This window comes from Nematostella vectensis, chromosome 5 (assembly GCF_932526225.1).
Source record: "Nematostella vectensis chromosome 5, jaNemVect1.1, whole genome shotgun sequence".
Classification (NCBI taxonomy): Eukaryota; Metazoa; Cnidaria; class Anthozoa; order Actiniaria; family Edwardsiidae; genus Nematostella; species Nematostella vectensis.
In genome coordinates, this window is record NC_064038.1 from 2,950,294 (window position 1) to 2,964,112 (window position 13,819).

At 41.6% G+C, this 13,819-nt stretch overlaps 2 protein-coding genes across 3 annotated transcripts; one reads left to right on the top strand and one right to left on the bottom strand.

The window, feature by feature from the left end:
- Nucleotides 1-4,148: 4,148 nt before the first annotated feature.
- LOC5503597 (protein mom-5) lies at nt 4,149-11,365 on the top strand. Of its 2 annotated transcripts, XM_048727409.1 has the most exons (9): nt 4,189-4,307; nt 5,247-5,341; nt 5,760-5,845; nt 6,746-6,980; nt 7,495-7,640; nt 8,406-8,471; nt 8,848-9,022; nt 10,417-10,588; nt 10,810-11,365. In XM_048727409.1, the coding sequence occupies exons 2-9, from the start codon at nt 5,325-5,327 to the stop codon at nt 10,816-10,818; spliced, it is 906 nt and encodes a 301-aa protein (XP_048583366.1). In that variant the 5' UTR covers nt 4,189-4,307; nt 5,247-5,324; the 3' UTR covers nt 10,819-11,365. The 2 variants fall into 2 exon arrangements, with proteins under 2 accessions (XP_048583367.1, XP_048583366.1); XM_048727410.1 differs by lacking the exon at nt 5,247-5,341 and having other exon boundaries at nt 4,149-4,307; nt 10,810-10,974.
- Nucleotides 11,162-13,771, bottom strand: LOC5503602 (U6 snRNA-associated Sm-like protein LSm6). Its single transcript, XM_001624568.3, has 3 exons — nt 13,570-13,771; nt 11,626-11,739; nt 11,162-11,325 (listed from the first exon to the last, which is right to left on the bottom strand). Exons 1-3 carry the CDS (start codon nt 13,658-13,660, stop codon nt 11,288-11,290), a joined length of 243 nt encoding a protein of 80 aa, XP_001624618.1. The 5' UTR covers nt 13,661-13,771; the 3' UTR covers nt 11,162-11,287.
- Nucleotides 13,772-13,819: the final 48 nt, after the last annotated feature.

The following is a 13,819-nucleotide window of genomic DNA, read 5'->3' on the forward strand; positions in this document are numbered from 1 at the left end:
TGCCAATATTATACAACGTCAAGGATGGTTTGGGCTTATGATGTACAACACAGATTCAGCCAACATTGTACAACATCGAGAATGGTTTAGGCTTATGATGTACAACACAGATTCAGCCAACATTGTACAACATCGAGAATGGTTTAGGTCTAATGATGTATAACACAGATTCAGCCAACATTATACAACATCGAGAATGGTTTAGGTCTAATGATGTATAACACAGATTCAGCCAACATTGCACAACATCGAGAATGGTTTAGGTCTAATGATGTATAACAGATTCAGCCAACATTATACAACATCGAGAATGGTTTAGGTCTAATGATGTATAACAGATTCAGCCAACATTGTACAACATCGAGAATAGTTTAGGCTTATGATGTACAACACAGATTCAGCCAACAATATACAACATCAAGAATGGTTTAGGCTTATGATGTACAACACAGATTCAGCCAACAATATACAACATCAAGAATGGTTTTGGTCTAATGATGCAGGCCCGTACCCAGGATTTTTCTGGGGGGGGGGGGGGTTGAGGGAGTTCTCTGATAAAAATCTGACCACCCGTGAAAAAATGCTTTTTTATGCTTTTTAAAAATCCTCACGGGATGACGTTTATTGTCGGATTTGACTACACATCAAAGTGATCTAGATTATGCTTTATGGTTTTGTCTATATATATGTCTATTGAGAACTGAAAGTGGACCTTCGGCCGTTGTGTGTGTGTGTGTGTGGGGGTGCGTTCGCACCCCCTGCACCCCCCTGGGTACGGGCCTGTGATGTATAACACAGATTCAGCCAACATTGTACAACATCGAGAATGGTTTAGGTCTAATGATGTATAACACAGATTCAGCCAACATTATACAACATCGAGAATGGTTTAGGTCTAATGATGTATAACACAGATTCAGCCAACATTGCACAACATCGAGAATGGTTTAGGTCTAATGATGTATAACAGATTCAGCCAACATTATACAACATCGAGAATGGTTTAGGTCTAATGATGTATAACACAGATTCAGCCAACATTATACAAAATCGAGAATGGTTTAGGTCTAATGATGTATAACACAGATTCAGCCAACATTAAACAACATCGAGAATGGTTTAGGTCTAATGATGTATAACAGATTCAGCCAACATTATACAACATCGAGAATGGTTTAGGTCTAATGATGTATAACAGATTCAGCCAACATTAAACAACATCGAGAATGGTTTAGGTCTAATGATGTCTAACACAGATACAGCAAATATTATGCAGCAACCAAATACATTATGGACCCTGAAATGCACAGATGGCAGAGGTGGCTACGCCAAACATGACTTTGGCCAGGACTACATGGAAGACCCCACAGTCATTACTTCATATAGGGTTAGGGTTAGAGAGTGCCAGAAGTAATAGCCTTAACTTTACACTTCATGACTAAAATACCTCTAGGGACGCATCCCGCGGAGGCCTGGCTGCTCAGTACAGAAATCAGTGCGACAATCAGAACAGCTTTCATCAGACATAAAATAAAACCAAATTGAGACAGAAATTCGATATCAGGTTACACTAGGTTGAATTTATAAAAAATACCTGTTTGTTTTAAATATAAAATATAATGTATAAAAACCTTTGTTCTTGTTGTAGTATTCGCTTGCTTGTGTTGGGCTGAGAGAGTGGACTTCTGTACCTGATGTATGATTCTCGCCAGTTTATATAGAATTCTGAAAAACTTCGCTTGGATACCAGGGAAACTCGGCAAAAATGCAACTTATAGCTTCCTAAACTTGTTTATTATTTTCTCAAGTGTTTTTTTTTTCTTTCAAGCAATTATCGGAAATGGCTCTCGCTCATTAGCCAAATCATTAGCACGACTCATCAAATTATTTTTCGTTTAAAGACCCAGGCAGTAATTGTTCAATCTCCTAGCATCGCATGGAATTCGAAATGGAAATGGATGCTTTTTCACACTTAGTGGTTTTAAGCTTGTAAATTAACGAGACGATCTTTTTTGCCGAATATTACTTTGGCCAAACGTTTTATTGATACAAGTATTTTATAAGAAGTTTAATTAGCTAATGTTCCATTGAGAGGGAATTAGTGACATTGGTACATTAGTGGTTTAAGTTCGATAAATTGTCTGTTGCCATGGTGACTTGAATGTAGCTACACCGTACTTAGAACCGTTTTAGAACCATTTTTTACCAGTTTGCCAGGTCACTAAGCAGTTTGTTGGTGCAAGCTTCTTGGGGACCAATTGCCACAATTAAGGTCGCTCGCGCGTTAATCAACAGATCACAAACTGAGCGCACAGAAGCGTCATTGTTTATGCGATTGCTCTAAATTTCTTACCAAAGACGACTCAATGTATGGAGAGTGCACTCGTTAAAAAAGTTTTATTTGTATTAACACGCAATAATGCACTTAAAAAGTAAACAACATTTTTTGCACTTATTTGAGACTGACGCAAAATTGAGCGTTAGCTTTTTGACGATATGGCCGAAATCAGTTCAATATTATGTGGTAATACAGCCTCTGTGAAGGTTGGAAAAAATATGTGGAAGACTTCAGCCTTTTTTATACACCAAAATCCACTACTTATTCTTTTTTTATACGTTTCTATGTCTATATATACACTTGTTATTTTGCCTTTTTGGCCCTCTCTCGTGGATAAAAACTTTTTTCTAATAAGTTGCCATTGAAATCGATTAATCTAAAAATATCGATATTATCATTTCCGCACCCTTATTTTCCCAACGAATATCGATAAAAAAAAACGATGAATTTTTTTATCGATTTGTATCAATATCGATTTTTAACGATTGACTAGACCATATGACTAGTCCGGGTTTATTCAAATTATGCGCTGGACTAAGTAAAACCAGCACGGGGGGGGGGGGGGGGGGGGGGGTTCTTCCTATGTCGACTTGATGGTGATGCTCGTCGTATTTTTTTAGGTCAAAATCGGGCCCCAGGTATTTTTTAGGGGGTATCTGAGAGAAAAAAATGGCTTTTCTCTTAGAAATTGTGTTCTCTTAAATGAGGCTCTTAAGCAATTGTTTAGGGTAGCAATTTTTGGGCGTGCATTTTTTACGGGTATATATTTTCAGTCTCGGGGGGGGGGGGTACTTCACTTATTTTTGGGTAGGGGTGTGCCGCCGAGGTCTCCAAAACCTGACCCTATCAAAGACCAAAAATCCTCGATTTTTATACCCTACCACAGACCTAAAGCTCAAAAGTATACCCTACCAGGCCATACCCATGTCTGGGGCATAGTGGATGCGCCATCACTTGGGGCACATAACAACGAAAAGAAACAAAAACTTCGAGCTGTTACAGATATTAAAAAAAAAACAATGTCACAGGGGCATAACACTATATTGTATGACACAAATTTTAGTACCGTCGTTGTGAATAAAGGTAAAACTTAGTTCAGAGAATTGTGGTGAATTGGCAGCAGCTCTTGAAATTTGTTATAGCGCGAAGAAACAATTGTGATCTTTGCAATTATATGTGATCTTAAAAAATGGAAAATGCATTCAGTATTAACCAATCTGTACACACACCAATTTTGTTAGATTTGAAATACGCATAACCTTAATGCTTTGTATTACAGAAAAAAACTTCTTATATTTGTGACGGCTTTTTGCAACTCAACTCGCTGCGCTAAGTAGTAACGATGTTTAATATTTTTTAATAACTATGTACAAACACAACAATTGGAACCTGAAAAAGACATCTATGTGCAAATACAGAATTGCACCCCGGAAATTCACTGTCAATCAAATGGTGTTTAAGTAAATTGTCTTTTTCGCTTAATGCGGCAATGTGTGTACTGGGCAGCCATACTGACAACTTTGCCCACTCTACCAGAGACCTAACAAGAAAAAAAAAGATACCCTACCATAGACCGACAAGCAAAAAAAAAGATACCCTACCATAGACCGACAAGCGAAAAAAGAGATACCCTACCATAGACTGACAAGCGAAAAAAAAAGATACGTGTGGACGGGAAGCGTAGACGAAAAAAAATACCTCCGTTTTTAAAACCTCCATGCGTGGCCAGGGTCTAACAAACACCAGGCCTGGTCTGACACAGCAAGAGATGGCGTCCCATTTCAATTTGAACAATAACAGCGCTGGAGCTCTCTGCCCTTTCAACACTAGAGATACGTATCAGCGCGCGTCTCGTATTTCAGATACGCAGTGCTTGGCAAGGTTGCGTTTGACGGTGCTTTATCACTTCTCAGGAAATCATATTCTTACAAAACCAACAGTTTGGATTTGAATCCATCGGTTTGAGAAGGTAATTTAAGTTGTGTTTATGTTAGCAGTTAGCTTGTTACTTTTCCGTGCAAAGGGGGAGCAAACGATGTCTGCTTCACCGTCTTTTATATCAATGTTATTGGTTCCGTTGGAGTAATAATTCTCACATTCTTCCCATATACACACTGAAGCCAAAAGTCTGAGGCTAAAGAAATGTTTTCTTAGTTTCCTTGCTCTTTGCTGTGACCGTTTTAGGGCGAGAAAGAATCAAGTAATATTTCTAGTATATTGATCAGTTTTCATGGATTCCCTTTAACGTTCACCAGGCAGAAATCGGAGCGGGCTCTTTTATCCCAGACGCTTACCCAGGATTGGCCGAGGAGGGGGGTAGGGGGGGGGGGGGGGGGGGGTGCGCAGCCATATCTATATCATATGGGGGTTCGCGCCCACCCTGCGCACCTTGCTCTTTGCTGTGACCGTTTTAGGGCGAGAAAGAATCAAGTAATATTTCTAGTATATTGATCAGTTTTCATGGATTCCCTTTAACGTTCACCAGGCAGAAATCGGAGCGGGCTCTTTTATCCCAGACGCTTACCCAGGATTGGCCGAGGAGGGGGGTAGGGGGGGGGGGGGGGGGGGTGGTTCCCTGGGGGGGGGGGGGGGGGGGGGGGTGCGCAGCCATATCTATATCATATGTGGGTTCTCGCGCACCCTCCTGTGTGCGCGCCTGGTTCCCTGGGGTTGGGGGGAGGGGGGGGGGGCAGCCATATCTTTATCATATGGGGGTTCGTGCCCACCCTCCTGTGTGCGCGCCTGGTTCCCTGGGGTTGGGGTGGGGGGGGGGGGGGGGGGTGGCAGCCATATCTTTATCATATGGGGGTTCGCGCCCACCCTGCGCACCCTCCTGTGTACGCGCCTGGTTCCCTTTAAAGTACATAGTTAGGAGTTTATTTGTCCTTTCTAACTTTTGAAAAAATAGAATCGCCTGATTCTCGGGCTAGACCAGCCTTACCCGTGCTCGCCTCTAAAAGTGAGAGACGTTCAAGGCTCTGGGACCATGGTGGGGCAGCCTAGGTAATCCGCTCAAATCGTCGCCGCCGCGATGCTCGGAGCCTCTCGTACCCAGGATACCCGTGGAAGGTTATGATTCCCGCCGTGACACCGAACGACAGACAGGCAGGCGGGCGGGCGGGCGGTCGGGCGGGCAGGCAGGCAGGCAGGCAGGCAGGCAGACGAGGACGGCGCACACGCAAGATGTCAGCACGCACTACCACGTTTTTCTTTTAACGCTCGAAGAAATACAATGAGTGCGCATTCGTCGTCCCTTGGGGGGAGGGGGATAAGTCAATTGCCGTCGTCCCAAATCCCGTATCGCGGCCTAAGTAAAACGGGGTCTGGATAGGACTGAGAGTGGGCTTACCGTAATGATTTAAATAAGACTTGTAAAAGTGTCTGATATCACCCGCGTTGATTTTATTTGCTCCTGTTCCAGTTGTCCCACCATGAGCCAATTCCAAGTGATTTTTTGTGCACTTATTCTGGTAGCGGCTGCTCTTCAATGGCGAACTGTTGACTCGCGTATGTAAACACCTCATTCGCACAACACAGTAGTCCCTGGCGCCCTTCTCGGGCTTCCTGTGTTATTTCATGATTCCTGTGGTTGATCATGTGACGCACCTCTTAATTTAGTTACTTTTGTGTCGCGCTTACCCTTACGCCAGATTGTTTCTCTTGCCAACACGATACCAACACTGCCACGCTCCTCCGAATATGAACAAGCGCAACCCCCCCAACCCAACTCAATAGACAATAAGGAAATTGTAATATCACTCATTTTAAAAATTATACACCTATTCCAAATAAGGTTGCACTTGAATCTGTGTATAGTAACCCGCAGTGCTTCATGGGTATCAAGTAAATAAGCGAAAATAAAATACAAATCCAGGTTTCAAAAGCTGTAGAATTCTTGTTTATGTTCTTATGTACATAAGGATTCAGCCATTTGCGCTACCCAAGAACCACCGCGGGTTACGACACAGATTCCCGAGTGCACTTTTTGGAAAAGGTGTATGACAAGGTCTTGGACCTCACGGAAACAATAGCTATTGTATTCTTGCGCTTGAAGGACGTTAGATGTGACACATCTAAAATTGGCGAAAAATTTCTCGGGCACATTTCTTTATTACCATTATCGAGTACTGTTACATTTCCTCAATAAAAGATCTCAATAGAACCTTTAACGATTTTTCTATATCCATTAAATTTCGCCGGATCATCGCGAGTTTTTCAGTTGTATTTAAGTACGCGCGGAAATCAAGCAGAATAAGACATACATTATCATATATAACAAAACTGTTTGTAACTTTTCGAGTTTTTAGTGTACATGTTCGCAATTGAGTGCTCACCGAAGACCATCCGATACCCCTACACCCCGCCACGTTCTTAGACTGATAAAGTTCATTGTGATATCATTTCTAGAAAGCTATGTTGCCAGATGCCAGGAAGTTACCATCCCAATGTGCAAAAACCTGGGCTATAACCAGACGCTGTTCCCAAACTCGCTGGGCCATAAGACCCAGAGGGAGGCGGGGCTTATTGTCCACCAGTTTGTCCCCCTGGTAAAGGTGAACTGCTCCGAGATGCTCTCGAGGTTCTTGTGTTTCACGTACGCACCCTTTTGTACTGTGCTTATGAAGCCTGTTCTACCCTGCAGGTAAATACAAGGAAAGTTGTCAAAAAAGCTTTCATGCCTAGATAAAAATAAGCCTTGGCTTGGCCTTTGCGAACAATAGCTGGGAACGCGAACGATAGTTGGGCTGATAGTGCAAATGTTTCCTTAGTCCTCGTTAGGCCATAAAGCTGGTACGACCGTTGTAATTCGAATTTCGAGATCCTCCCCCCTTAAAACAGCGCATTCCATTGAAAAGAATTCAATTGTAAGAGACAATCGCCCTTGGCACAATAGGCGTTTCTCGCCACTTCCCATCCCCAAGTAAAATATCCTCTTGCTCGGCTCCCCCCTCCCCACATAAGACTTCAAAATGCAATGGGTGTGACATGTTTGCTCTTCTGGTTGATGCAGTATTTGCAGATTACAATGCTAATTTTGTTCGTCGATAATGACATATATAACCTAAAAATACTACCGTTGCAGAAATATGCTTGAAAATGATGAGTGGTGATGAGGTATAATGAGTTTTAACTATCAGCTATTATCGGTGTTGTAGGTCGATGTGTAGGGCGGTCCGCAGGGGATGTGAAACTTTAATGAAGAGATTTGGGTTTGATTGGCCAGAAACGCTCAACTGCAAGAAATTCCCCAGGAAAAGTCGATCTATTTGTGTTGGAGGGCGCTACACAGATAAACTATTCGGTAAGGTGCTTTATTTTACGGCTACTGTGTCACGCTACTGTGTCACGCTGCTGTGTCAAGCTACTGTGTCACGCTACTGTGTCACGCTGCTGTGTCAAGCTTCAGTCACGCTACTGTGTCACGCTACTGTGTTACGCTACGCAAAGGCAACACAATTTCTTGCGAAAAAAAAAAATTCAAAACGCAAGATGAAAAAATTATTATTATCCTCATTTTCTTGGGCCGCACGACAACGTATACACAATTTGTATAAAGGAGAAAATCCATATTTTCCCCCACAGCGCGCGAGTTAGCTTGTTAAACATGCTCTCGGAAAGCGCCCCACAAAAGCTCCAAGAAAAGCCTTTTTATCGGACGTAGCGCTCGGCCAAAAATAGGGGGAGATTGCTCGCAAGCAATTCTGCTCGCTGCAGCTAGCGCCTGTTGAGCAGGCTACGTGTACTTTGTCAATAAAAACTTGTCATTGAGGTGTCCTTAGACAAGGTTTCACTGTAATGAGGGAATGAAGCGTTCTCACTCTGGAAGTTTAAAGCTGACCTAAATAGCGAGGTGTTCTTATTAAGCAGCAGCAGCAGCAGGCTTCCGCCAGAAGCCAGAATAAGTTACAAGGGATAGATGGTCTCTCAAAATACGTACAGGGAATGCGTCAGGAACGACTGTTCAATCATGCTCATATTCCCAGACAATTGTGAATGGAAAATGGAATCAATCGAAGTAGTTATTATTGATGATGATCACCTATTTGTTAACATTCCTTTTCACTAGCAAACCAGCCATCGTCAGTTCCAACATCTTTATCGACAATGCCACCGGCAACCACACTAGCACCTGGTAAGTAGGGAACGTTTTTAGTCCAAATTCAAATTCGATTTACATATAGTCATTGTGGCCTGGTCACTAGGTTTGTGTACGGGTTTCCTGTGGATGGCCAGGTTACCCTGAGGGAACCCTTAACCACAGGATACCCGAATTGGTCGCCTTTGATGCGCAGGCGCGTATCCAGGATTGGCGGAGGGGGTGGGGGGAGTGTGCAGTCATAGGTCTCATATGGAAAAAGCATAGTATTTGTTTAACAAGAAATGACCCACTTTTTAGCCGCCAGGGAGGGGGGGGTGTGCGCGTTCACCCTCTGTGCACGCGGCTTAGGCTAGCGTAGTTGTGATCACAGCTTTGTCCTTACATGCCTTATCATTCGCCAACCCATGAGGACCATCATGTGGCGCCCTTATGAGCTCCCACACCGGAACCATTATGTCACCAAATTACCCACAACGCTACCCCAGTGGCTGCCGCTGTGTGTGGAGAATCCGACTCCCAGCCAAGTACCACGTGATCAAATTTGAAGTCAAGAGCTTGTTCCTGGAGGAGGACTCAAAGTGCTAGTGAGTTTTGCGCATTTTTTAAAGCACTTAAAAGTGCTTGAATGTATTGTGTATATGTGGCTGTAAGTGCTAGGGTGTATTGTGTATATGTGGCTGTAAGTTTTAGGGTGTATTGCGTATATGTGGCTGTAAGTGCTAGAATGTATTGTGTATATGAGGCTGTAAGTGCTAGGGTGTATTGTGTATATGTGGCTGTAAGTGCTAGAATGTATTGTGTATATGTGGCTGTAAGTGCTAGGGTGTATTGTGTATATGTGGCTGTAAGTGCTAGGGTGTATTGCGTATATGTGGCTGTAAGTGCTAGGATGTATTGTGTATATGTGGCTGTAAGTGCTAGGGTGTATTGCGTATATGTGGCTGTAAGTGCTAGGGTGTATTGTGTATATGTGGCTGTAAGTGCTAGGATGTATTGTGCATGTCTGGCTGTAAGTGCTAGGATGTATTGTGTATATGTGGCTGTAAGTGCTAGGGTGTATTGTGTATATGTGGCTGTAAGTTTTAGGGTGTATTGCGTATATGTGGCTGTAAGTGCTAGAATGTATTGTGTATATGAGGCTGTAAGTACTAGGATGTATTGCGTATATGTGGCTGTAAGTGCTAGGGTGTATTGTGTATATGTGGCTGTAAGTGCTAGGATGTATTGTGTATATGTGGCTGTAAGTGCTAGGATGTATTGCGTATATGTGGCTGTAAGTGCTAGGGTGTATTGCGTATATGTGGCTGTAAGTGCTAGGGTGTATTGCGTATATGTGGCTGTAAGTGCTAGGATGTATTGTGTATATGTGGCTGTAAGTGCTAGGATGTATTGCGTATATGTGGCTGTAAGTGCTAGGGTGTATTGTGTATATGTGGCTGTAAGTGCTAGGGTGTATTGCGTATATGTGGCTGTAAGTACTAGGATGTATTGCGTATATGTGGCTGTAAGTGCTAGGGTGTATTGTGTATATGTGGCTGTAAGTGCTAGGATGTATTGCGTATATGTGGCTGTAAGTACTAGGATGTATTGCGTATATGTGGCTGTAAGTGCTAGGGTGTATTGCGTATATGTGGCTGTAAGTGCTAGGGTGTATTGCGCATGTCTGGCTGTAAGTGCTAGGATGTATTGTGTATATGTGGCTGTAAGTGCTAGGGTGTATTGCGTATATGTGGCTGTAAGTGCTAGGGTGTATTGCGTATATGTGGCTGTAAGTGCTAGGGTGTATTGCGCATGCCTGGCTTTTTCTGCTTGAATGCTAGGATATATTTTTTCTGTGTAATTCAAGTGCTAGGATCAATTGCACATGGGTAATTTCAAGGACATTACTTTAAGTAATGTGCATTGTGTGATATGTGCACATGCGTTAAGCCACCTGAAAGATCGCCTAATTGTGGTTTTATTGTATTTTTTCACTAAGCTACGACTACCTCATATTTGAAGACAAGTTACATAACCAAGTGGGCCCGCGATACTGCGGCGCTCACCCACAATCGTTCAATATATACGTTAAAGGTCACATGGCCTTGGTTGTATTCAGTTCAGACGTTGGAAGCAACAAAAAAGGATTCCATATCACCTACACGGCACAGGTGAGTCAAGCCTCACATGGATGGGGAGATTTCAAATGTAGAGGGAATTAGTACAACAATTGCCTTTACAGGGGAGCCAGGTCTATGCAAGGGTTCAACAAAAAAGTATCTTATTTTTCCTATCTAATTTTTTTTCATGTAAATTGTTTTACTTCCCAAAACTACAAAGTTGGCAATGCCTCGTACTGTTTATCATGACTTTATTTTCATTGCTTTTGCAGAAGTCATAAACGATGCAGAGCCAGACAATTATAGACAACACGTCTTGCATCAAGCCTGCAGTCGACATACTTTAGTTTTACCAAATGTCCTACAACATTGTCCATTGTTTTTGCTTGTTGTACTTGATATTTTGTATAAATGCTAGAAAAAAAACAGCTATGCTATTTTATTCATGTTATTTATACCCTTGTCGTTTGTTTAAATGTCAGGGGAATCCAGTAGTTACAGAAAGGGGGGAATGGCAAAGCAATTATCCCACAGGACATCCATCACGGGAAAAAAAACGTTTCATAACCCATGGACAAGGCTGTCCAAACCTATTCTTGGGATAACAACAACCATAAACACCTATCATATCCATATTTTTACTGACATACTGAGGAATACAAATGTTTTGACAAACTATTTACAATAAAGGAGATGTCCCAGGTTTTGAGATGTTTCTTGCTATAAAATACATCAGGCTTGTACAGGTCTCTATCTCCTTGATGTGCGCTGTGTGCTGATATAAAGGACTGTAAGGAAAAAAAGAATAAAATACCTCACCATATGGCATTAGAGAGTGTGGATTAGTCTGAGCATTTAATGTATTTACATAATTTGAGGACTAAAAAATATCTCTTTCAATTAATATTTTCAATTAATTTTTGGGGATATAAAAAGGGCCACTTTGTAACCTCTAAATGTTCAATGCTGAGCTGATAAATGAAATGATTAGAAGCCATATGTGTAAGTCAATGAAAGTAGTCAAGATTTTTTTTGCAATTATAATAACTAATGAGTTAATTAGACCGATAGAGATAGCATAAACCTACCATTATTACCCCTGATGAATGCATCACCGTACTTGTTTTTAAGTTGCCCATTCACATACTCTTCTGTTTGTTCCATAGCTATATTCATGTATCCATCCAAGCAAGCAAGCACTCCTAACATAGATCAAAAAAGAAATAGATGTGCTTATTTTCTTGTGGTGCTTTCAACCCTTCCCAATTCTACAAATTTCTTTGCCAGCAGAGAGGCAAGCTGTTTAGCATTTGATACCTAAGAAAGGGCCAAAATACAGTCGAAATAGGGAAAAATAAGATTTTGAGACCCCCCCCTCTTTAAACCTCCCCCACCACTCTTTATTTCAGTACAATAAGAAGAATTGACTGATACTGTACTCTGCTGAACTACTGTTGCTGTTTTTTTTTTTTTTTTGCAAATGATTGCTTTCTTGCCTTTCACGAAAAAAAAAAAAAAAAGAAAAATTGTCAGTCTGTACAGGACCCGAAATGATCCCCAAAAGTTCCCCTACTAATCCCAGGACCCGAAACGATCTCCAGGAGTCCCCGAAATGAACCCCAAGGAATTGTTGTAATAGATTAACAAAAGGAATGTGGAAGGATTGGCTTTCAGTTTTGAAACATTGAAAAAAACATATGAAACATTTTAGCGTTATTTGTGTTACTATCAGGAAATTTACATTAACCAAAACGATAGTTTTAAGATTTTAATATACGACTGCGCGGGAAATACAGTGGTTGAGTAAAAAATTGGGGTCAATAACAATTTCCGTCATAGTAATTTGAAGAACCAGGCGTGAATAAATCATTTATACATAACAAGCCATAAAAAGTCTCCACAAATAAGACATGCTGGTTTTTGTAGGAAGCGAAATGTGTTGAGGTTATTCAAGGTTTTTTTTTTGCATGTTTGTTTGTTTTCAGTGAATGAAAGACCTATCATGGGACCATGTAGGGGTGTACGCACGCACGACTACATGAGGAAATTTAAGACTCACATAATATTGCTTTCAACAAAAGCCACATCTGTTATTATTTTGCAACGATAGTAAAAGGGTTGTTCGAGTGCATATACTCAGTGTGCTTTTGTCATTCCATTTTCTCTGCCAAACCGGCTGCCTAAAATGTTGGTTAATCTTCGCTCATGTGAACATGGATTTCACGGTGAAATACACATTTGGTTGTTGTCACATGAATATAAATTTTTAGGGGTGATGTTTACCAAAAACGAGATTTATAGCATCAGAGTCATGTGTCAGAACTGCAAATGTTTAGAGTGTGATGGAAGGTCAACAGTTTGGTTGTTCTGAGCGAGGCTGTGCTATGTTTATGTTGTATTCCCTAAAGTATCAATTAATTAAAAGTTGTGTATTTGTTTTGGACTCTGTTTATGGGTTTACCGCCGGGGCAAAACCCTTCATTATGCTTCAAGAATTGCAGGGATTTCTTCTGCTTTCCCTTTGTCCCGCAATTCCTTGGGGTTCATTTCGGGGCCCCCTTAGGTATCGTTTCGGGCCCCGTGATCAGTTGGGGGTACTTTTGGGGATCATTTCGGGTCCTGGGATCGTTTTGGGATGAGAATTGACCCGTGTTCGTGTAAACATTTACAGGATGTTATGAGAAGAAGGGTCGACCCAGGTTAGGCTGCTAACTCTTAGCCTGGGTTGGCACTTAAAACCTGAAGACCCTCAAAGTCAGTTCTTGCTCTCGCACATATATGTAGGAACCATGGTATTGTACTTATATAACGTCGTGTCTACTATAGCGTGGTGTCTACTATAGCGGGGTGTCTACTATAACGTGGTGTCTACTATAGTGGGGTGTCAAGATTTTCATTCAGATATGCAAGCGTAAAAATAATTCATCGTGTTACACCCCTTTAGTTCTTGTTCTTTTTTTTTCAAAGCTTGGTTATTTTCTCCAACCAAAATCATCAAGCTACAGATAAGCTTATATTTTGTAATACTTTACCTCGATAATCTACGCCATTGTTAAGCTTCACCACCACAGGTCGACCGATAATGAGCTTGAGAAAATCACTCGGTGTCTGCTTTTTGCTCATTCTTCTGTTTCAAACGCAGTTACTTTTGTTTATTGGGACTGACGTTCGGAATTTTCGCAGCACATGCGATCAAATGTTCGGTTTTCAAAATGGCGCTGATAATACTGGACCTAGACCCTCACGTACTTCAAACCACAGCAGAACCAAAACAGTTTTTCT